The sequence below is a fragment of the Macaca mulatta genome, chromosome 15, assembly GCF_049350105.2.
Source record: "Macaca mulatta isolate MMU2019108-1 chromosome 15, T2T-MMU8v2.0, whole genome shotgun sequence".
Classification (NCBI taxonomy): domain Eukaryota; kingdom Metazoa; phylum Chordata; class Mammalia; order Primates; family Cercopithecidae; genus Macaca; species Macaca mulatta.
In genome coordinates this window covers 7,015,139-7,037,991 of record NC_133420.1, presented here as the reverse complement: position 1 = coordinate 7,037,991, position 22,853 = coordinate 7,015,139, and the positions used below count along the sequence as shown (strand labels likewise).

General features: G+C 54.2%; 1 protein-coding gene and 1 long non-coding RNA gene across 16 annotated transcripts in view; one reads left to right on the top strand and one right to left on the bottom strand.

Annotated features, from left to right (window-relative positions):
- The window catches only part of LOC144334956 (uncharacterized), a 51,975-nt gene extending 44,043 nt beyond the window's left edge, over positions 1 to 7,932 (bottom strand). For both annotated transcript variants that reach the window (XR_013405297.1, XR_013405296.1), the window contains exon 1: positions 7,871 to 7,932. This is a non-coding gene — a long non-coding RNA (uncharacterized LOC144334956). The remainder of the gene's footprint in view (positions 1 to 7,870) is intronic.
- On the top strand, positions 6,803 to 16,291 carry PPP1R26 (protein phosphatase 1 regulatory subunit 26). Of its 14 annotated transcripts, none has more exons than XM_077965576.1 (4): positions 6,861 to 6,938; positions 10,066 to 10,198; positions 11,314 to 11,446; positions 11,824 to 16,291. In XM_077965576.1, the coding sequence occupies exon 4, from the start codon at positions 11,886 to 11,888 to the stop codon at positions 15,528 to 15,530; it is 3,645 nt and encodes a 1,214-aa protein (XP_077821702.1). In that variant the 5' UTR covers positions 6,861 to 6,938; positions 10,066 to 10,198; positions 11,314 to 11,446; positions 11,824 to 11,885; the 3' UTR covers positions 15,531 to 16,291.
- The last annotated feature ends 6,562 nt before the right edge of the window (positions 16,292 to 22,853 follow it).

Genomic DNA, 22,853 nt, shown 5'->3' with positions numbered 1-22,853 from the left:
GTGGGCAGACGTTTCTCCCCGGGAAATACTGCTGCATTGTGGCAGGAGTGGTTTTGAAGGTTACCTTAGGTTGAAGCTAGGCAGTGTCTTCTGGGGCATAGAGGGGTTTGGGACACCTGCCTCTTCCGGATGCTCAGCCCTCAATGCCTTCTGGCCTTGGATGGTCCTAGGCTGGTGCAAGGTACAGCTTCCAGGCAGTCCTACTTTTCTCTACAGCGCCAAACTAACTGCTACATACAAAAAAAAATCTATAGATTTATATTTCAGACACGGTCTTGCTCTGTTGCCCAGGCTGCAGTGCGGTGGCACGATCAGAGCTCACTGCAGCCTCAATTTCCTGGGCTCAAGCGATCCTCCCACGTCAGTCTCCTGAGTAGCTGGGTCCACAGATGTAGGTAGAAATATATATATGCATATTTTTTTTCTTTTTTTTTTTTAGAGACAGAGTCTTGCTATGTTGCCCAGGCTGGTCTCAAACTTCTGGGCTCAAGCGATCCGCCTGCCTCAGCCTTCCAAAGTGCTGAGATTACACGCGTGAGCCACTGTGCCCAGCCAGAAACTACAAATCTGTATCAAGACTTGCAGAGGCTCCTTACCCTCCCCTACCTCAGAATAAAGTGATTCAGGACATCATGAGTAGGTTTGCATACAAAAACATCAAATGTTCTGTATTGCCTTTCCAAAACTACAAGAACGTGCAGTAGGGACCCTCTTCTTTCTGCCAAAGGGAAACTGAAATAGAATCATTTCCATGGATCTAGGGGAAATTTTTGAGACTCAAGAAAACTGTGACCTTTCTCATTTTTACTCTGCACCACCTTCATATAACAAGAGTGTGGAAACGTGAGAGGAAGAAACTGTTTCCCTCATCACATTGGCCATCACTTTAACCTTGACTGCTAACATCCTATTTCAAGAGTTGTAAAGCTAAGTCTTATCAGCTTATCATTCCTGATACAGCTTCACCAGCCTCTTCCACTGAACATGGTCGAGATAACATTTCTTAGAGAGACTTAACAAGTGAACTACCTCTCTGCCTAAGAGATGAAAAAAATGAGCTTCTAGCAGAGTTTCTGAAGAGATTCCAATGGCTGCTTCCCAAGGAAGGAGGGTCCTGGGGAAGTTGGGGTGACACAGGGCAGCTGCCTCGGCCCCCTTCAGGGCAGGAGCACTCCATGGTCCCCGGCTGCCCAGCCCAAATGACACGCCCAGGCTGAGGTCCCCCAGGGGCAGCTGAAGCCTCCATTGTGGCCATGTGACCTCTCGGCTACCCCCTGCCCCATCCTGTCCTGGGGGTGCCCCGGCCAAACCCTCACACATGACCTTCTCAAGTCCATGCAGCTCCCCTGCCCTGGGCAGGCTCCTGTCCAAGAGGTCGTCTGGGTCAGAGATGCTCACTTCCTTTGGCCTTTGTCACCTTTGCCTTTTCTCTGCAAGGTTTTCCTGCCTTTGAGGAGGGGGCCACCTGTCCCACCACACTCCTGCTGGCCCCTCCAGGCCCTCCTGTTTAAGGAGAGGAGCAAACATAGCAACAGTGTCTAGTAAGAATAAGGGCCCTCGCCCAATGTATTTTCTGCAAGGAATCAGAGCAAGAAAGTCATTTTTCTCCCAGATCCTGAATTGGAGGCATCCTGCTCTTGAATAAATCCAAGGTGACGTGTCCTCGTTTCCCAATGACGATGCACGCGGGGCCTCCTGAATAATTCTGTCTTGGGGGGCCTATTTTCCGCTTCAGTTTAAAATGCTCCCTCATAAACAGATCATCATCAAATCACGTTGTCTCCTGACATTATAAGTAATAAATTGGGTAAAATTCACGCCAGGAAAATTCTAAGAACATAACGATCAAGAAATGAATCCACATAAAGCCATTGAGAGTCATTTCTGGGGTAAATGGTTTCGAAAATTCTTTCGCAGAAATAGAATTTCTAAAGACTGAATCAAGTGGGCTCCTTGGACCCGGGTGGGAAGGGACTGGCCCCCTTTCTGCAGACTCTGGGTCAGGATGGAGAGCGTCAGCTGCCTCACCTGGTGGCAGGTCTCCATGGACAGGTAAGCGTTTGCAGGGCTGTGCTCATGGTCATGAATATTCATGTCCTTCTGTTAAACAGCCTATATGTGTCGGTTTATGTACAAAGGAGAGGAGAGCTCACCGTTCTATTTTTTATTTTATTTATTATTTATTTATTTTGAGACGGAGTTTTGCTCTTGCTACCCAGGCTGGAGTGCAATGGTGCAACCTCAGCTCACCGCAACCTCCACCTATGGGGCCCAAGCAATTCTCCTGCCTCAGCCTCCAGAGTAGCTGGGATTACAGGCACCCACCACCACGCCTGGCTAATTTTTTTTTTTTTTTTGTATTTTTAGTAGAGACGGGTTTTCACCACGTTGGCCAGGCTAGTCTCAAACTCCTGACCTCAAGTGATCCACCCACCTCCACCTCCAACTCCCGAAGTGCTGGGATTACAGGCGTGAGACCATGCTCACTGTTTTGAAATTTTAAATGGTATAAAAGAAGACAACACCAAAAGACAACACCAAAACGTCCCCTCCCCCTTGCTGGCCTTCCGCTCAGGCCGCTCACCTGGGTCCCAACATCTTCGTGCGTGTTCTGCCAGGTGGCGCGCCAGCCCACTCTGCCTCTGAACGTGTACTGGGGTGACACTTCACATCATTCTGCTGCAAGCTTTTTCCATTTTCTTACGCTCCCTGGACTCCTTCCACACTGGGGCACATGGACCTACCTCCCTTCCAGCAGAGGCCCAGCGGTGCAGGAGGTACCAGGGTTCATTTCGCTGTCCCCATCTGGTCACTTAGGGGGCTCCGCTTTGACAAGGTTGGAGCAGTCCTCGTCAGCGCATGCCTGGACAAACTGTGTGCACGTAACTTCAGGACGAAGGGCTAAGCAACACTCAAATGTGACTTGTACTTTATAGTTAACAGACACAGCAAGATGACCTCCCAACAGACACTGTGTCCTCGTGCCAGCAGGGTCTCGGGTGCCTTCACCCTTGCGTCCTCCCGGGGGACTGTGGAAGCTTCCTTGTGTGGTGGGGAAATGCTGCCTTCTTTCATTTGAGTTTCTTTGTTTTTGTTTTTGTTTTGAGACAGTCTCCCATGCTTGGTTCAAGCGATTCTCCTGCCTCAGCCTCCTGAGAGCTGGGATTACAGGCGTGCACCACCAGACCCAGCTAATTTTTTTTTTTTTTTTTTTTTTTTTTTGAGACGGAGTCTCACTCTGTCTCCCAGGCTGGAGTGCAGTGGCCGGATCTCAGCTCACTGCAAGCTCCGCCTCCCGGGTTTAGGCCATTCTCCCGCCTCAGCCTCCCAAGTAGCTGGGACTACAGGCGCCCGCCACCTCACCCGGCTAGTTTTTTGTATTTTTTAATAGAGACGGGGTTTCACCAGGTTAGCCAGGATGGTCTCGATCTCCTGACCTTGTGATCCACCCGTCTTGGCCTCCCAAAGTGCTGGGATTACAGGCTTGAGCCACCGCGCCCAGCCTTTTTTTTTTTTTTTAAGTAGAGACAGGGTTTCAACATGCTGGCCAGGCTGGTCTCCAACTCCTGATCAGGCGATCCGCCCTCCTCGGCCTCCCAAAGTGCTGGGTTTACAGGTGTGAGCCACCGAGCCCAGCCCTTGAGTTTTCTTTAATTATGACAATGTCACTAATTCTGTAAAGGAAAATAGCCACAGAGGGACTGACTGCTGGCTTTTCTCATGAGCTCAGACTTTGGTCCCCAGCAGGCCCTCAGCCATCTCTCCCAGGTGGTCTCTCCACTCCACATGGAGAGTGACCTTGATGTGGTCCCACTGGACTCTTTGTGCCCTTCACAGAAGGCCAAGCGGAGGCCCAGAGGGGAGCAACAGCCACACAGGGGCCCAAGAGCCCACCAGAGCTCCTCAGGTGAGACGTGAAGCCCTCTGCACCTGTCCCTGCTGCCACCGCCCATCCACCATGGACAGCAGAGCCCTGGGCTAGGTGGAAAGATGCCAGGAGTCCTCACTTCCTCCATGGCAGATAATGAAGGTGACCCTGTGTGTGACCCCCGGAGGCACCGACTGCACAGCGAGGAGCCTGACTAGGGAGTCCCAAGGCCAAGGCCAGCGCCTCTCACAACAGGAGAGTCTGACAATGACAGACGCCCCCTCCTTGTTCCCCCAATGAAGGCCTCACAACGCACTGTTGAGGCCTCCTAAGAATTTGATAAAAAAATAAAAAGCACCAAATAACCAATCTCTGAACGTCGGTAGCTTCAAAAAGGAGTACAAGTGCTTGCTGTTTTGAGAAACTGTTTATTATGTGCCATACACTCTGGCCCAGGAATCTCCCGAAAGCCCTAGGTCACACTCCTCCATGCCCTACGCTGCTCTCTTACTTTGGAATGCAGGGATTAAATTGGTGAATGATTACGAAATCTTAGAGTGGTAAAAGCTATCCCAGGCCTTACCCCAAAGCCAGAAACCACAAAAGAAAACTTGATAGATTTAGCTACAGAAGAACTTTAAACCTCTACGTAGTAAAAAAATAAAAAGGCCAGACACAGTAGCCCACATCTGTAATCCCAGCACTTTGGGAAGCCAAGGAGGGTGGATCACTCAAGCCCAGGAGTTCAAGGCCAGCCTGGGGAACGTGGCAAAACCCTATCTCTACAAAAACAAAAACAAAAAAAACTAGCCAGGCGTGGTGGCGTGCACCTGTAGTCCCAGCTACTGGGGAGGCTGAGGTGGGAGGATCACCTGAGCCTGGGGAGGTTGAGGCTGCAGTGAGCTGTGATCACGCCAGTACACTCCAGCCTGAGTATACACAGAGTAAGCCCTGTCTCAAAAAACAAAAAAAGTTAAAAAAAACAAAATCCAAAGTCAAAAGAAAAATGACAGAAAACTAAATGCAATGTACAAGAGTATACTGTACTACTGTATAATACTCTGTGTTATTGTACTGTTGTACAAAACAGTTTGTTGTTGTTGTTGTTGTTTGAGACAGAGTCTCGCTCTGTCGCCCAGGCTGGACTGTAGTGGCACGATGTCGGCTCACTGAAACCTCCACCTCCTGGGTTCAAGCAATTCTCCTGCCTCAGCCTCCTGAGTATCTGGGATTACAGGCACCCGCCACCACACCCAGTTAATTTTTGTATTTTTAGTAGAGACGAGGTTTCATCATGTTAGCCAGGCTGGTCTCAAACTCCTGACTTCAGGTGATCTGCCCACCTTGGCCTCCCAAAGTGCTGGGATTACAGGCGTGAGCCACCGCGCCCGTCCACACATTGCATTTACACTCTTGTACAGAGTAGCATATGGAACAGAGAAGGGCTAAATTCCTTATAGTAACAAGCTCTTGGAATCCCTAAGAAAAAGACACACAGCCCAACAGAAAAACAAAAAATGGGCAAAGAACATAGACAGGCAATTTTCCAAATGGCCAATAATAAAATGAAAAGATGTTCAACATCACCAGCAGTCAAAGAAATTAGGATTCCAGTGATGAAAAGGGCTGTTTCGCCTATCAGACTGCCAAAGACATAATGCAATGACAGCATCTCAGGGCTGGCAAAAGGACAGGCAAGCGGGCATGCCCGCTCACCAGTGAGTGGACGGCAGGCTGGTCCCGCGTTTCTGGAGGGCATTTTGGCAAAACGCAGCATAGTCTTTGGTCCGCCGGTCTCTTCTAGGGATTTGCCCGCAGGAAACGCTCAGAGCTGCTCTAAGGACGCATCAGGAAAGCTGTTCACCACAGCACTGTTTTAAAACCTGTGAAGCAGCACGCCAAAACCTTAACAGTCCCTGTCTCTGGAAAGTCATCTTATTCATTAGATCATCTCCCCCAAAGTTTGGTAATGAAAGAGTATTATTTTATGAGAAAAAAAAAATTGTTTTTTGAAAAAATTCACGAAAGCATTAAAACAATGCTTTAATGGGTTTCCTAACCCCAAAATTGGCCCTCCAGCTTCCCAGGCTGGCATGACTAGAAGCACCTCTCCAAGGCAAGTCTCTGATTTTGATCCTATCAAATTTCTGACACTTTCTAGACAGGAACCGAACCCACAAATTCATCTCCCAGACACGTGTGGATCAGGGCCCAGGGGGCTTAGAGAAGCAGCGCGGTGCCCTGCGCACCATCTGCCCCTTCCACGAGTGGGCGCTGAGGGAGGATCCAGTCGGGTCTGCCCGTTCCCCGCCGCCTGGGGATGCTGAGCACACCCGGGCCACCGGCCACCGCCAACCTCGGGCACACACCCTGGACCTTTTATAAAACAAACCGGGAAAGAGTCAAGGTCACATGGTCAGTGCGCAGCAGAAGCAGAAACAGCAGCGGCCTCAAGGTCCAGGGCAGTTCCTAGAAACTGTTCCCTCCCCCGAACCTGGCGGCAGGTGTGCTCCAGGAGCCGCCGCCCCGGGCAGGCCGTGCATCCACTCCCCGCCGCAAGCTCGGGTGGGGCAGCCACGGGGACACGCGGAGGCCGCCCCCGACCCCAGCCCAAGGCCGTGGGGCTGGAGGGGCGGGCAGGCCCGGCTCAGCCCGGAGCCCCCCCTGAACTTCGGGGAGGAACTCTGCTGGCGGCCGGGGCCCCGCACGCTCCCTCCCCGCGGCCCCGAGCGCTTTCCCACGGCCACGCCCCCCGCGCCCAGAACTTCCCGGCGACCCCGCGCCCCCTGCGCGCCCCCCGGAGGCAGCCGCGGCACTGGAGCCGGGCAGCACGGAGCTCGGTCCGACCCAAGCGGCTTCGCCCCGCACCCCCGCGGAGGGGGCCGCGTCCGAACCCGGCAGGGCGGGGCGGGGGCGTCCCCGGGGCGCCGGCGCTGCGGCAGGTGGGCGCGCTCTCGCGGGCGGGGGTCCGGCCGGGCCGCGCGCCTCCCCCGGAACTCGGCCGTGCCATTCCCATGATGCCCAGCCACGGGCACGGCTTCCGGAGCGCGGCCGCCGCCGCCACCGCCCGGTAGGTCGCGGGGAGGGGGCGGCCTGGGGGGGTCGCCCCGCCCCCCGCCCCGCCCCTCCCCTCCCGCGCTTCCCACGGCGCGGCCCGGGCGCGGGGCGGCGGCAGCGGCGGCGCGCGGGGAGGCGGGGAGGCGGGGGGCTCGGCCGGACGCCCCTGCGCCCCCTCCCCGCGCCCGGGCCGAGGGCGGAGCGCGCCGGCCCCGCAGCCTCCGGCCCGCCCCCGGCCCGCCGCCTCCCCCGGGACGTGGGACGCGGGCGCAGGCGGGGTCCGCGCGGCGGGCGGCGGGGAACTGGCCGAGGTGAGCGGGTGCAGCGCTGGGCCGGGGGTTTCGGGGGCTGGGAAGCTGGGGGCCGGGGACAGGAGGGCCGGCCAGGCCGGGGCCGGCGCGCCGTGCAGGCCGCAGCGGGCGGGCGGCGGGGGCTCCCCGGGGCAGGCAGACGGGGATCGGCGCCGGGGCTGCTCCGTACCCCGGACCGGGGTCCTGGCTCTGGCCTCCGTGCGACTGTCGGTCCGCGCGCCCCGCGCTCCTGGAGCCCCAGGTGAGGCGCAGGTGAGGGCCCGCGGTGGGGAGCCTGGGCCCGGCCCGGGGCGCCCGCTGCCCTCCGAGAATGGCCGCGGCCCGGCCGGCCTGGAGACTGAGGTTCACGCCCTGCGCCAGGCGGAGCTTCCGGGAGGGTGGCCGCTCTCCCGGGCCCCAAGCTCGCGAGTCCTCGGATCCCAGAAACATAACTCCGGGGGTGCAGACCTGCTTGGAGGCCCGGCCTCTTCCCTGGGAGGCGTTCGCTCCCGCCGGGCCAAGGACTAGGTCGCCGATCCAAGCGGCTGGGGTGAGCGCGCTCTCGGGGAGGGGAGCTCCCGTGGGGGACACTGCCCAGCCCGCAGGCCGTGAGTAGCCCGAGCTCGGGAGTCGGGGGAGGTCGGGAGGGGCTCACCTTGCCTCCAGTTCCCAAGCACAGGAAATGGCGGTGCAGCTTTGCTAGGGGACGCTTGTTGTGAGGTTGTAAAATTGCAGCTTCTGGAAGGCTGGGAACGGAATTCTAGCCCACGCCCACTTCTGGGTGGCTGGAGCGGGCCCTCCTGCTGCCCCGCCCGCTCCTGCACCGGGGCTCCTCTCCCTGGCCTGCAGACCCTGGCCTCCTTACCCTGGGGGAAAACCCCACCTGGGAGGTAAGACTGCTCGCTGAGCTGCTTTTCGGCCAACCAAGAAATGTAGAGTATTTGGGGGCGTTTCTCACAGGTGGGCAGACTGTTAGGATGGCGAGGGCCCAGTGTGGGTGCTTTGGTTCTCTCCGGAATATTGATGTCTGGACCGAGAAGGTACCGAGTGTTCTCCACCGCTTCCTAAAATCTGACACCGTATGGCTTTGGGGTGCAGGTGCTGGGTGTCCCCACAGCCACCCTCAAGACCGTATCCTGGGGCAGCAGTTTGACAAAGCCTGCCCCACTGCAACCTCGGCCTCCCAGGTTCAAGCGATTCTCATGCCTCAGCCCCCGGAGTAGCTGGAACTACAGACGTGGGCTACCACACCCAGCTAATTTATGTATTTTTAGTAGAGATGGGGTTTCACCATGTTAGCCAGGCTGGTCTCGAACTCCTGGCCTCAAATGATCCACCCACCTCCACCTCCCAAAGTGCTGGGATTACAGGCGTGAGTCACCATCCCCGAACCAGGGGGCTTTTCAAGAATGATTCATCTTGCATAATGTTTTAAAGCCACAAGCTGTCCCGGGGAGACCCCCCCTCGATTTTGTTTTTGTTCTGTTTTTGTTTTTGTTTTCATTTTTGTTTTTGTTTTGAGATGGAGTCTTGCTCTGTCGCCCAGGCTGGAGTGCAGTGGCGCCATCTCAGCTCACTGCAACCTTTGCCTCCCGGGTTCAAGCAATTCTCCTGTCTCAGCCTCCCCAGTAGTTGGGAGGCACACACCACCATGCCTAGCTAATTTTTGTATTTTTAGCAGAGGAGGGGTTTCACCATATTGGCCAGGCCGGTCTCAAACTCCTGACCTCAGGTGATCCACCTGCCTCAGCCTCCCAAAGTGCTGGGATTACAGGCATCAGCCACTGCACCTGGCCAGATTTTTTTTTTTTTTTTTTTTTTTTGAGACAGAGTCTTGCTCTGTCGCCCAGGCTGGAGTGCAGTGGCCGGATCTCAGCTCACTGCAAGCTCTGCCTCCCAGGTTCAAGCCATTCTCCTGCCTCAGCTTCCCGAGTAGCTGGGACTACAGGCGCCCGCCACCTCGCCCGGCTAGTTTTTTGTATTTTTTTTTTAGTAGAGACGGGGTTTCACCGTGTTAGGCAGGATGGTCTCGATCTCCTGACGTTGTGATCCACCCGTCTCGGCCTCCCAAAGTGCTGGGATTACAGGCTTGAGCCACCGCGCCCGACCAGATTTTTTAATACCATTCTTGGACTAGGTGATTTGACAACTTAGAAAACTGTTCACTAGGTGTCCAGGCCCTCTCTGCAATCAGTCAGAAGCTGTAAACGTGGCTGCTGGAGAACAGAGTATTTCTCCAGGAAAACTCCCCTCCCCCACCTCGTCATCTAGTGGAAAGACACTGACTTGGGCCCGTTTTCTTAAGGTAGTAGTACTGTTTAAGGAGCTAATAGTCTTAATTTAGACTCTCCTCAGCCCAAGGCTAATGCAAATGTTTTATCATTGATGTCATTTTGCAGAGGCAGTTTGAATAACACCTACAGTAAGTCAGGCATGGGTCTGCTAGCCAGTGAGAGAGCTCCTACCGCATTGTTGGTCCTCAGTGCTCTGTGTCAGTGGGGAATCTCTCCAGAAGGGGACTTTACGGGAGATGTCATGGGCCGCAGTGGGTGGCCAGAATTTGAGAACTAGTGGATAATGTCACATATGTGCCCCATCACCGTCACTTCAGCTAGCATCAGATCTGTTGTCCAGGATAGCTAGACATTACTTGTGGTTAAATGTATTTGTCTTAATACGTTAAGTTAAATGTATTTGTACTTGTGGTTAAATATCTTAGAGTAAGTTCCTTCAAAAGTTAATTTTGAGCCCTTAAGTTAATGGTATTTCTTTCCCCCCCAAAAAAAAAAACTGATGAACTGTAGCTTCAGCCTGTAACTAGATGCCTCTGATTCTCTTTGATTCTGGTAGTCAAACGTCTATTGAAAAAGCAGAGAGAGGATGCCTCGGCGTGTAAGGGGAGTGATGAGGACCTGATCCCTGGGCCGTTTGGGAACACTGACTGCAGTTGGATCACAGTCAACCTGGACTCAGAGAATTTCAAGTAATTTCAAGTAATTCTTGTATTTTAGTTTCCCTTTTAGAGCACAAATTGGTACTAGCAAATGACTTACTTCTGAATCTGTCTCACCCCCTGGTTAATGGCTAGTTACCCCTTTTGGGCTCATCTGTGTGTAGGTGGCCAGCTTCACCTTTTTTTTCTTTCTCTTTTCTTTTTTCTTTTTGAAATGGAGTCTCACTCTGTCGCCCAGGCTGGAGTGCAGTGGCGCTATCTCAGCTCACTGCAAACTCTGCCTCCCGGGTTCAAGCAGTTCTGCCTCAGCCTCCCAAGTAGCTAGGATTACAGGCATGCACCACCACGCCCGGCTAATTTTTGTATTTTTTTAGTAGAGGTGGAGTTTCACTATATTGGTCAGGGTGATCCCGAACTCCTGACCTCAGGTGATCTACGCGCCTTGGCCTTCCAAAGTGCTGGATTGCAGGGGTGAGCCACCGCACCTGGCCGCAGCCTCGTGTTTTTGAGAAAAGATGGTGGCATGTAAATACCCGATTATGTGCTTGTCAGGAAGAAAGTGCCTGGTTAAACAGAGAAAGCTCCTGGTAGAGAAGAATCCACAACAGAGGCAAAACATACGGGCTGGTTTTCACCCACTGCTGAGGTCCTGAGGGCAGCCACCGCCTCTGAGCCAAGGGGAGTTCAGTGTCCATAAGCCTTGGGGTCTTGCTTGCATAGGAACCGCTTTGCCCTCCAATTTTGGTGTAGGCAGGCGGGGATCAGAGCAACATGTTAAGAATGAATAGCTGTGCAGTATCCCTGGTATTGTTCTAAGTGACTGCCATCCATCTGGGCTTCCTCCCTACAGTGGCAATCCCCAGGCCTTTCGTGAGCAGGTCTTCAAAGTGTCCCAAGCTCAGCCCAGCACTTGTGCTGAGGCAGCCACCTTTGGTCTGAAATCTGGAAGCACAGGATGAGAAGGGGGACATCACTGTGTTCAGGGTGACTTCTGTGCTAGTTAGCTAAGAATAACAGTCCCATGAGACCACCTGGCAAATTTACATTTGACATTTAACACAGAGAGGGTTTAGTAAAAGCAGCCCTTCAAGATGTTTGGGGAAATAATTTTTGAGTGGCTAACATCATACAACTTTCCATTCCAGGAGCTTGTTGGTTGGGTCAAGATAAACCTACGCATGACGTCGTGCTGATCCTGGGTTTATAGTCGTCCTTTTTAACCTTCAAAGAAGCATTTGAAGACATTGTCTCATGGGTACCGCTTGCCAACCTTTGGAGGTAAATAAAACCTCTCCCCTCTTACAGAGAAGGTGGAAGCCCGGAGTGAGAAGGGAAGAGTGGGGAGGTGATGTGCGTGCGTGCCCCGTGTGGCACCGTAGAGGGTGGCTGGAAACATTTTCTTACTGAATCTTCCCAGCGGCCCTGGGCTGGAGCAGATAAACTGTTCCTTTCCCAGCCGAGGAATCCGAGGCCCCAGGAGCATGAGTAAGTCACACAAGGACACCCAGCCAGCTGGACGTTGGGTGGACATCGGGCTCCACCCGACTCTCTCAACTCTGTGAGCCCAACATGCTGTTCCTCTGGGGCCTCACTTGGTACTGGCTGCTATCGCTGTTCTTAGCTACATCACGCCCGTGTGCTTTCTTTCTGCCCAGGATGTGAAGCCGGCAGAGAAATAAAGCGCCGCCCCTCTGCGCGTCCCTCCCTGTCTGCTAGAATGTTTCTCATGAACGCTCCTCCAGTGGTTGCTCTCCAGTCCAAATGGGAGGCCTTTGGCCCGCCAGGGAGCTGTAGGTTCCCCGGGTGCTTCTCGGAGGCTGACGAGGGCGTGGAGAGCGCGTCGGTGAGCGCCCGGGTGCAGATGCTCATCAGCACGCTGCAGCGTGACGGGGCTGCTCGGGGCACCAGCGATGAGCGTGCTGCGCAGAGGGGTCACAGGGCGGAGGGATGCCACGACGCCAGGCCGGCCGCCAAGCCCACCGTGCACAAGGAGCCGCCCACACTGGCTGCCTGTGGTCTCGTTGCTGACTTTGACCCCATGGGGGAGGAGGAAACTGCAGACTTTGGCCCGTTGGTGCTAGATTCAGACAGTGATGATTCCGTGGACCGGGACATTGAGGAGGCCATCCAGGAGTACCTGAAGGCAAAGAGTGGAGCCACACAGCCCGGGGCCGGTGGGGCTCAGCCAGGCACAGCCCAGCCTTCCAGGGCCGCAGGCGGAGGCAGTAGATGTAAGCCGGAACCGGCTCACGGCAGTGCTCCGACTGCCCTGTGTCCACCAAAACTTGTACCTGGATCAGGTGGTGGCCCCGGCAACCAGGCGGGATCCAGCGAGGACCAGGGCTCCGCCTCCCCCGTCAGCGTAAGCAGCGATGATTCCTTTGAGCAGAGCATCAGGGCGGAAATAGAACAGTTTCTGAATGAGAAGAGACAGCACGAGACCCAGAAATGCGATGGGTCCGTGGAGAAGAAACCAGACGCAAATGAACATTCGGCCAAGTCACTCTCGAAATCCCACCAAGAGCCGGCTACAAAGGCGGTGCCTCGGCAGGGCCCCGTGGGCGTCCAGAAGGAGTTTGCCTTCCGCAAACCTCCCCGGTTAGCGAAGACGAACGTGCAGCCCAGAAGCCTCAGGTCCAAGGTCACGACCACGCCGGAGAACGAGGGCAGCACGAAGCCAGCAACCTCCTGCCGCCCTCCAGAAGCAGCACAGAATAAAAGTGGGACCAAAAGGGGCACCAGCGCAGCAAGGAGGGGAAAGCGAGTCACGAGCCTGGCACAGGCACCCGAGGCGTTTGACTCCAGCAGCGACGACGGCATCGAGGAGGCCATCCAGCTGTACCAGCTGCAGAAAACACGAAAGGAGGCCGAAGGGGACCCGCCCCAGACGGCCCAGCTCCGAGAGGAGAGAGCACCTGATCCTTCCACACACAACACAAGCAGCGCCCCAAAAAGTGCCTTGCCCGAGACCCACAGGAAAACACTCAGCAAGAAGAAGCCCGTGGCCACCAAGACCACGGACCCTGGTCCGGGGGACGCTGACCATTCCCCCAAGCTCCTGAAGGAAACCAAAGCTCCACCTCCAGCGAGCCCGGCCTCCAGGAGCGAGTTTGTGGAACGGTCCTCATGCCGGGCAGACACATCTGCTGAGCTGATGTGCGCAGAAGCAATCCTGGACATTTCCAAGATGATCCTGCCGGCCCCTGTGGAGGGCGGTGACCGGTCCCTGTCTGCAAGCCCCGTCTTCTACTCCCCGAACGTGCCTTCCCGCTCTGACGGCGACAGCAGCTCTGTGGACAGTGATGACAGCATTGAGCAGGAAATCCGGACGTTTTTGGCCCTCAAGGCGCAGTCGGGGAGTTTGCTGGCCAGAGGTGAGAGCTGCCCTCAGGCTGCCCAGGTTCCACTTTTGCCGCCTGGCCTCAGCAGCCAGACCAGCGGCCCCAAGGCCCCTCTTTCTAAAACACGAGACCCACTGCTGGGCTGCAAAAGGAAGCGTAGAGGTGGTGGCCATGTGAGGCCATCCACGCCCAAGAAAACGCGGGAGGTGGTGAAAGACAGTGGCCAGGATGCCAACCATAGCCAGGGGAGAGCCGAGCCTGGCCATGAGGGGCGGGACCTGCCTGTCCAGGGCAAAGCCAGCGAGGCCCCGGGAGGGGAGGGCGCTGCCAGGGGACCGGGCGACACTCGCGTGTCACAGGGCCAGGGTAAGACAGACGAGGTGAGGCGCCTAGAAGAGAAGGAAAGCTCCGAAGACAAAAGCAGCTCCCTGGACAGTGACGAGGACCTGGACACAGCCATCAAGGACTTGTTAAGGTCCAAGCGAAAGCTCAAGAAGAGGTGCAGGGAGCCCAGGGCTGCGTGCAGGAAGAAGGTCAGGTTCAGCACCGCCCAGACGCACTTCCTGGAGCAGCTGGGCGGGCTCCGGAGAGACTGGAAAGGCAGGGGCCCACCGGTGCTGAAGAGCTGCCTCTCCAAGTCCAAGAGAGACAGTGGCGAGGGCCCCTGGAAGAAACCCCCCAGTGTCTTTGGCAGCATGGCAGAGAGGACGAAGCAGGAGGACCCCGGGAGCCAAGACACGGCCCTGGCCTTCCAGGTCAGGAGACCCGCCTCTGCCTCTGCCTCCGCCTCCACGTCCGCCTCCGAAGGGATTCCATTCCCCAGGGAGTCCCAGGACCCAGCTCCCAGCCCCAGCTCCCTGTCTGATGATAGCAGTTCAGTGGACAGCGACGATAGCATCGAACTGGAGATTAGAAAGTTTTTGGCGGAAAAGGCCAAAGAGTCAGTGAGCAGTTCAGAAGTTCAGGCAGAGGGCGCCACTGCTCTCGGGACAGGGGGCCCAGCCAGGCCAGAGGTGCTGTGCAGAAGGGAGCCGGCCCCACTGCCTGGCGTGTGCACACGGAGCCAGAGGGCCAGGGGGGTCCCACATCTGGCCGACGGGCTTCGAGGCACAGAGAGCGCAGGAGCACAGAGCGCAGCCGGTCTGTTCAGCCAGGGCGGGAAGGGGCTCCCTGCTGCTCCGGCCCGAGGGGATCCGGTGCCACCCAGGAGCACCAGTGGCAGTGTGTCCGCCAAGGGGCTCTCCGTGAGCAGGAGAAACGTTTACGTTCACAAAGACCAGAGCCCACGAGGGGCCGAGCCTGCTGCCAAAAGTGCTTTTGGTCAGCTGCCCAGCTGTGCCACCGTGGGCACCGAGGCAGGAGGTGCCAGAGGAACCTTTCAGATGGGCTGCGGGAGCCCGAGCTTCCTGACCCCCAGCCCGGGAGCTGAGAGGGACACTGGAGCCCAGGCCGACCGTGCCCTGCCCTGGAGTGACTTCGCCCACCAGAGTCGGCTGCCCAGCCCGTGGGTGCTGCGCTCCGAAGGCAGAGATGCGGCATGGAGAGGGGGCATCGGGAGTGAGAGAGACAAGGGGTCTGAGGGACCCGGCCGGGGCCTGCCCAGCCTGCCCCTTGCGGGTTTCTCCCCGCTGCTGTCCACCCAGCTCTTCCACTTCGGAAAGGGTGTCTCCTGGGGGGGCAGGCAGGCCGGCCTCTTCAGCCCCCACCTGGGGCTGCCTCTGCAGGGCCCCTCCTTCTCGGCCTTCAGGGAGGCCCAGGCCGGACCCAGCCCTGTCTTTGGAAGCCCACACTTGCTGGCGAAGAAGGACAGCAGCCCCTGGCCAAGCAGGAAGGCACAGACAGGGCTGAGTTTGCACGACAGGAGGAGCTCGGGCTCGGAGGAAAGCATTTTAGACCTGAGGTATCGACGAAGGGTCATCAACAGAGATGACCAGGACCAGGACGCCTTGGGCAGTGACGCCAGTGACTTCAGCGACACCTCCGCGGAGGACAGTGGCGGCAGCTCAGTAGTGAAGGTCTAAGCCCTCGAGCTATGGGTTCGTGTCCCGGGTTCCGTGCATTCGTGGAAAGCGGCGTAGCCGTGTGTGTAGCCGTGCGTGCGTGTGATGGTTCTGTGGTTGCAGGGAGGGGAAACGGTCTGTTATACATAACCCTGTATATATGTACACCAACATGAAACTTTTATTTAACAGACGTGTCCTGGTAAATATGATTTTTGTAGCTTTTTGTAAATTATTTAAAGTGATGTAAAAAATATTTTTGGAAAACACTGTTGTTCGATTTTGTAGGGTGTTCCTAACTGCAGTCTCTGTGTTATGCATACAAGTCTTCGATTAGAAAACATTTGGTTCTTATCATCGCAGCCAGGTTCACAGAGACTCTGATGCTTTTTAGTTGGTTATTGGTGAGAATGCCGGCGGTGACTGCAGTGGTAGCCTGAGGAAGGCCGAGCTGCCCTCCCTGGGAATCGCTCAGATGCCCCCGAGATGTCCGTTGGGAAGCTCCCAGGACAGCACTTTTTATACAGAGGACACCCCCTCGGCCCCACAGTCCTTGGAGGCCAGAGCACACCTGAAAACTGCAATTACAGCCGTCCGTTGGAAAAACCTTTCGAAGCACAATGGCCAGCGAGCACGTGACTGCTCCCTGTTGCATGTCAAATCCACACGGATGTCAGCAGCAGCTGCTCTGCAGCCCAGCCCTGGGCCTGGGTGGGTTCATGTCCAATCTTGTTCAATCACTAGATGATTCTAACATCGAAATAAACCTCTTTTTATATGGAGTTACTGTTCTTTTTTAATCATGGTTCTTAAAGATAACACACATGCATTTAAAATTTCCTTTTCCTTGGCTGGGCGTGGTGGCTCACGCCTGTAATCCCAGCACTTTGGGAGGCTGAGGCGGGTGGATCACCTGAGGTCAGGAGTTCGAGACCAGCCTGGCCAACATGATGAAACCCCATCTCTACCAAAAATACAAAAATTAACCAGGCGTGGTGGCGGATGCCTGTAATCCCAGCTACTCGGGAGGCTGAGGCAGGAGAATCGCTTGAACCCAGGAGGCGGAGGTGGCAGTGAGCTGTGATCGTGCCATTGCACTCCAGCCTGGGTGACGAGAGTGAAACTCTATCTCAAAAAACAAATTCTTTTCTTGCGCACACCAATAAGCACTGCTTAGAACTTTGGTCCCCAGACACCTAGGGCAGCGATGATGTGCAAAGCCCAGTCCTGGGGATAAGCGTTCTCCATACCTGCTCTCCAGAAACAGCCCCGTCAGAGGTGTGCCCGAACACCAAGGCCGGCCCTTTGGGTGGCTTTCTGTGGGCACCTCCCAGGGCAGGATGCACAGGACCCTCTTCACTGCGGTTAAAGGCAGCAGCCTCAGGTCCTCAGTGTTGGCGCCCTGTGATGCTGCCCTGGTATTCTGTGCCTTCTGCTCTGAGGCTGCCGCAGTGCCTGTGGCTACTACAGAGACAGAAGCAGTGCTGGGCACTGATGGGCCATGACATGTACATTGTAATTGTTCAGCAGACTTTCACGAGTCACTGGAGGTTCCCAGGTCAGCCTCGTGGCTCAGCTGCCATGCAGGGTTTACTTTGGAGCTGAATCTTGTTGGTATTCTAACATGCAAGTGACTTGTCTACACACTGTGCACCCCTGGGTTTTAGCAAGAATTCACTCTTGTATCCAGATGCAGGCATGTGCCGCCTGCCATCCACAGTTATAACATCTGCTGGGTCAGAAGCTGGGACGGGGTCCCTGTGGTTGCCGTTCCTGTCCAGCCCTGTCTTTTGTGTTTGATATCTTCATTGTGGCATATTGCTTCCCTTAAGTGCTTCCAGGAGAAACAGTTTCATGTAATCCGTGCTCTTCTATTTATATTGCTTTTTTTTTTTTTACCCCCCGAGACAGTGTCTCACTCTGTTGCCCAGGCTAGAGTGCAATGGCTCAGTCTTGGCTCATGCAACCTCCGCTTCCCAGGTTCAAGCGATTCTCGTGCTTCAGCCTCCCAAGTAGCTGGGACTACAGGCGTTTGTCACCTCACCCAGCTAAGTTTTGGATTTTTAGTAGAGATGAGTTTAACCATGTTGGCCAGGCTGGTCTCAAACTCCTGATCTCAGGTGATCCGCCTGCCTCGGCCTCCCAAAGTGCTGGGATGACAGGTCTGAGACATCCCGCCCTGCCTTATTTATATTTCTAGATAATGCCTGTGGGGGTGTTGGCTGGAAACCTCGTCCTGGGCCTGCTAGGGGAGGCGTTGCCAACCACAGTGCACATAGCGCTGAGCCTCTCCCACTCCTGCCCCCATGCCCACCCCAGGGTTGCTTGTCTCATGTCTTCCCCAAACCCCGGACCCTTTACACCTTGCATGACGTTCCCATGTCCTCTGCCAATGCTCCACACAGCAGTGCAGGTCAGAGCTACTGCTGCCCCAGAGAGAAGACCTCCCAAGGTTCAGGGACATGGCGTTTGTAGCACACGGTCACCGGCCCTAGTTAGCGTGTTCTGCCCGCCCTTGTGGGTACGGCATCCGCTATCCACATGCAGAGCAGTTACCACTTGGCTGACAGTCACCGTGGGTTAATTACACACTAAGAATGTTCCGGGAACCTGCATTTCTTTATGGAACATTTTGGTCCATTTTCAGTTTTTGTAAAGAGGTGCCATGTCATCGCTGGGGTCACCCCGGTGGGGTGGACTCAAAACTGCACAAGATGTCCCCAGTTCAGAGCTCCTTACCGAGGGCCTTGGGGTCAGGCTTTGCTGTGACAAACAGTGGCTTGCTCAAGCACTGACCAAACGGCCTTCCTGATGGGGTTAAAACAGGCGATCCATAGGAGTCTTCCCTGGGGCTTCCTCCGACCTTTGTTCTGCTGATCATGGCTGTCTTTGGAGCTCCTCTTGTCCTGCTTTCAGGAGTCACTGGTGCCTTAAGACTCAGCTGGAGATGAGTCCGTTGGTGCCTACTTTCTTTTCACAAACTGGAATTCCCTGGTATTGTCCGTGGGCCATGTGACCTGAAAGTGTTGCTTCTTCACCCCTACACCGCCCTGTGTGTTCTAGAGAAGAGGCCAAGATCCAAGGTTCGTCCACACCTGCCAGTGGGTTTTCCTGTATGGGAGGGGGCTGCAGTTGGGGCAGCCAGGAGCTGTCCAGGACGGATGCCCGCCCCTGTGTTGGCAGTCTGTCTCCCAGCACCTCCGTAGATTCGGGTGTGACAACGCGGCCTCATCCCATAAATACAGGCCCGGAGCCGCTTTGGGAATAAGTGGATGTGTGCCCGCCCTGTAGGAGTCTCCGGTGGACGGGGTGTCAGTAAGTCAAGCTCTTTGCAAGTCTGTAATTATTAAGACCTAGATGTGAGTCACGTCCCAAGAGCCTCTCTCTTCCCAGGTAGTAGAGCCAGCGTCCATTTCATCCAATACAAAGAATCGGGAGAGGTCAGGTTTTAAGGTTTCTCGTCCTCTGGGGTGGGTCAGCCTGATGTCGGGGAACGGGGATGGGAAAGGGAAAAAGTTCTGGTGGATCTTGTCTGATATTCTCCACGCACGTCCCCATATAGGGGGAGAAGCTTCCTTTAGGGAAGAGTCCCCCTTATTTTATCTGTTGCTCAAACTCTGAAGGGTCAGACAGCAGGTTCTCCCAGCTTGAGATACATTTGCTTCGGAAAATCAAGCAGTACATTTAATTATTAGCACCTTGTCTGCTCAGATAAACATGAAAACGCATTGTCCCCTGGATCCCCTCTCCCTCAAAATGAATGAAAGGGACTGTTTAAAGGGGTGTGGGGAACAACACAAAACCCACAGTCCACATCTGCAAATCACAACCAGGTTTATTCCCAGGCATGGCTGCTGGGGACGGTGGGGGACAGATCACATTATTTGCAAAATCTTTGAGGCTTCTGGTATTTTGTGTACTAAATGTAAGATTTTTTTTTCAATGTCAAGATATTTTACTATGTAGTAGAAACCATTCTAATATTGACTATAATGAAAAGATAAAGGTTACTGATGAAAAATACAGAAATATAAATGAAAATGTATGTTGAAGAAGTGGCTGGTTTTGGCCGGGTGCGGTGGCGCACACCTGTAATCCCAGCACTTTGGGAGGCTGAGGCAAGCGGATCACCTGAGGTCAGGAGTTCGAGATCAGCCTGGGCAACACGGTGAAACCCCGTTTCTACTAAAAATACAAAAATTAGCCGGGCGTGGTGGCACATGCCTGTAATCCCAGCTACCTGGGAGGCTGAGGCAGGAGAATCGCTTGAACCTGGGAGGCAGAGGATGCGGTGAGCCGAGATTGCGCCATTGCACTCCAGCCTGGGCAACAAGAGTAAATCTCGGTCTCACCAAAAAAAAAAATAAATAAAGAGGAGTGGCTGGTTTTAAACCAACTCAGCAGCAAAATTCAGTGATTAGTAAGCGACATGAAACTTATTTTTCTTACTATTTTTTTTTTTTTTTGGAGGCAGGGTCTCACTCTGTCGCCCAGGCTGGAGTGCAGTGGTGCAATCTTGGCTCACTGCAGCCTCCGCCTCCTGGGTTCAAGCAATTCTCCTGCCTCAACCTCCCAAGTAGCTGGGATTACAGGTGTGCACCACCATTCCTGGCTAATTTTTGTATTTTTAGTAGACACAGGGTTTCACCATGTTGGCCAGACTGGTCTCAAACTTCTAATCTCAGGTGATCCGCCCGTCTCAGCCTCTAAAAGTGCTGGGATTACGGGCATGAGCCATCGCGCCCAGCCTTAGTTTTAATTTCTGAGTGGAATAAAAAGGCTAAACAAAGCAAAGCCTGCTCTGTGGAGTGAAGAGAGAGGATTTCAGAAATGGCTGTGTCCTTTTTTTTTGTTTTTCAAATATCTCTGCAAACTGATGTTACCCTGTTGTTTCCATCGCCTTTCCTGTAATTCCAAGATTTTGGAAGAACGCAATACAGATGGGTGCCATTTTCTTTTCATTTTGCAACCCTCCGTTCTGAACACTTTAATCCCAAACAGAAAACACACCCGTTTAGCATTCAGTTAGATCAGTGGACTTGATTTTTCTCAGCATGTCAAGATTTCAGTTTGGAAATCTGTTCCAAAGATGAAGGTCCACATTTGTGAGCCCTGGAGTTCCGTCTCCACGTTTGTGATCCCTGGAGTTCCGTATGACTCGCAAATGCGTAGTAGGTTAGGACTGAATCTGCAGATCTGGTGCCGATGGCCTCGCGCCTCCAGGACGTCCCCAAGGCGGGCTCTGGCGAGGCCTGCTCACAGCACTTCCTTGAGGCTCTTTCTCATCTGAGAGGGAGGCACAGCGATGAGACCTGCCCTAGGTGTGAGGCTCAGGCCAGGTGACAATGTGAAAGCCCTTACAATACTACGAGATGCTGAGAAACGGATTGGTGGGCACACGCCCGCGCCTGGGCATGGGAGATGGGCACGCTCACAATTCAGAGGTATTGGAGTTTTTCATCTTTCCAGATGCTTACTCTATTTAGAATAAACGAATGGAGTCCAACTTTCCATCAGCTCATTAGCGGCTGTACAGAAATAACGTTTTATTAGACACAACCCACTAAAGCACTCGGTGCCCAACTGAGATGCCGGAATCGAGCCCGTGAAGCCTGTGGGAGGGAGGCACCTGTTGCTGTTGGTTGATACTCCCAGCCTGGGCCCCTATAGCGCCTCCGCTAGAATTGGAGGTGTTATCCAAGTGAAGTGGTTTCATCAGGTGTGACTTTGCCTGCAGGTGTGACTTTGCCTGCAGGTGTGACTTTGCCTGCAGGTGTGACTTTGCCTGCAGGTTTTGCCTGCATGAAACGGTATTGCTGCAGCAGTGCAGGTGTTCAACAGTTCTAGGCTGGTGGGGAAAGAACCTCAGTCATTTGGACTGATGGCTTCATCTTACCCTGGGGTTGCTAACCTGCTTTTCAAAATCATCTGTGGAGGAAGGAATGCATTTTTTTTTTTTTTTTTTTTTTTTTTTGAGACAGAATCTTGCTCTGTCGCCTAAGCTGGAGTGCAGTGGCGTGATCTCGGCTCACTGCAACCTCCGCCTCCCAGGTTCAAGCAATTATCCTGCCTCAGCCTCCCGAATAGCTGGAATTACAGGCACGCACCACAACACCCCTGGCTAATTTTTGTATTTTTAGTAGAAACGGGGTTTTACCATGTTGGTCAGGATGGTCTCGAACTCCTGACCTCAAGTGATCTGCCTGCCTCAGCCTCCCAAAGTGCTGGGATTACAGGCATGAACCACCCACCACGCTCAGCCAGGAATGCATTCTTTTCAGCATGTTGAGAAACCTGATTGATAAGGCATGTTATTATTATTTTTTTTATTTCAATAGACGCTAAACACAGAGGGATTACTGGTATTCTGGTATTTTTAAGGAATGACTGCAAAAACATTTTCAATTTGATGCCTGGAGTCTCTGCTGGTTTTATAGCTCAGAAGAAAGGTATTACATAGATCCTGGCTTCAGGGCCAATTTTGTATTTTTTTTTTTTTTTTTTTTGAGACGGAGTCTCGCTCTGTCGCCCGGGCTGGAGTGCAGTGGCCGGATCTCAGCTCACTGCAAGCTCCGCCTCCCGGGTTTACGCCATTCTCCTGCCTCAGCCTCCCGAGTAGCTGGGACTACAGGCGCCTGCCACCTCGCCCAGCTAGTTTTTTGTATTTTTTTAGTAGAGAAGGGGTTTCACCGTGTTAGCCAGGATGGTCTCGATCTCCTGACCTCGTGATCCGCCCGTCTCAGCCTCCCAAAGTGCTGGGATTCCAGGCTTGAGCCACTGCGCCTGGCCTATTTTTTTTAATTAAATATTTTAATTTTCTCCGGGAAGCATTTCCATCCCAAATTGGACATTAAGACTGTTGCCAAAATGTTTACTTTTGTGTATTAATAATAGTATATATGAAGAAATAACCCATCGTGATGTTTAACTTCTTCCCTGATTCGTGAGTAGAATCCCTGCAGATAAGAATCTATACACAAGGTATTTTTTTTTTTTTTTTTTTTTTTGAGACAGAGTCTGGCTCTGCCGCCCAGGCTGGAGTGCAGTGGCCGGATCTCAGCTCACTGCAAGCTCCGCCTCCCGGGTTCACGCCATTCTCCTGCCTCAGCCTCCCGAGTAGTTGGGACTACAGGCGCCCGCCACCGCGCCCGGCTAGTTTTTTGTATTTTTTAGCAGAGACGGGGTTTCACCATGTTAGCCAGGATGGTCTCGATCTCCTGACCTCGTGATCCGTCCGTCTCGGCCTCCCAAAGTGCTGGGATTACAGGCTTGAGTCACCGCGCCCGGCCTACACAAGGTATTATTGATGGTATATAAGAGAAGCTTATTTTTTCCAGTTTCAGC

Bases quoted from the DNA above. Each gene is read 5' to 3' on its own strand.
- PPP1R26 (XM_028834408.2), top strand. From the start codon at position 11,886: ATGTTTCTCATGAACGCTCCTCCAGTGGTTGCTCTCCAGTCCAAATGG.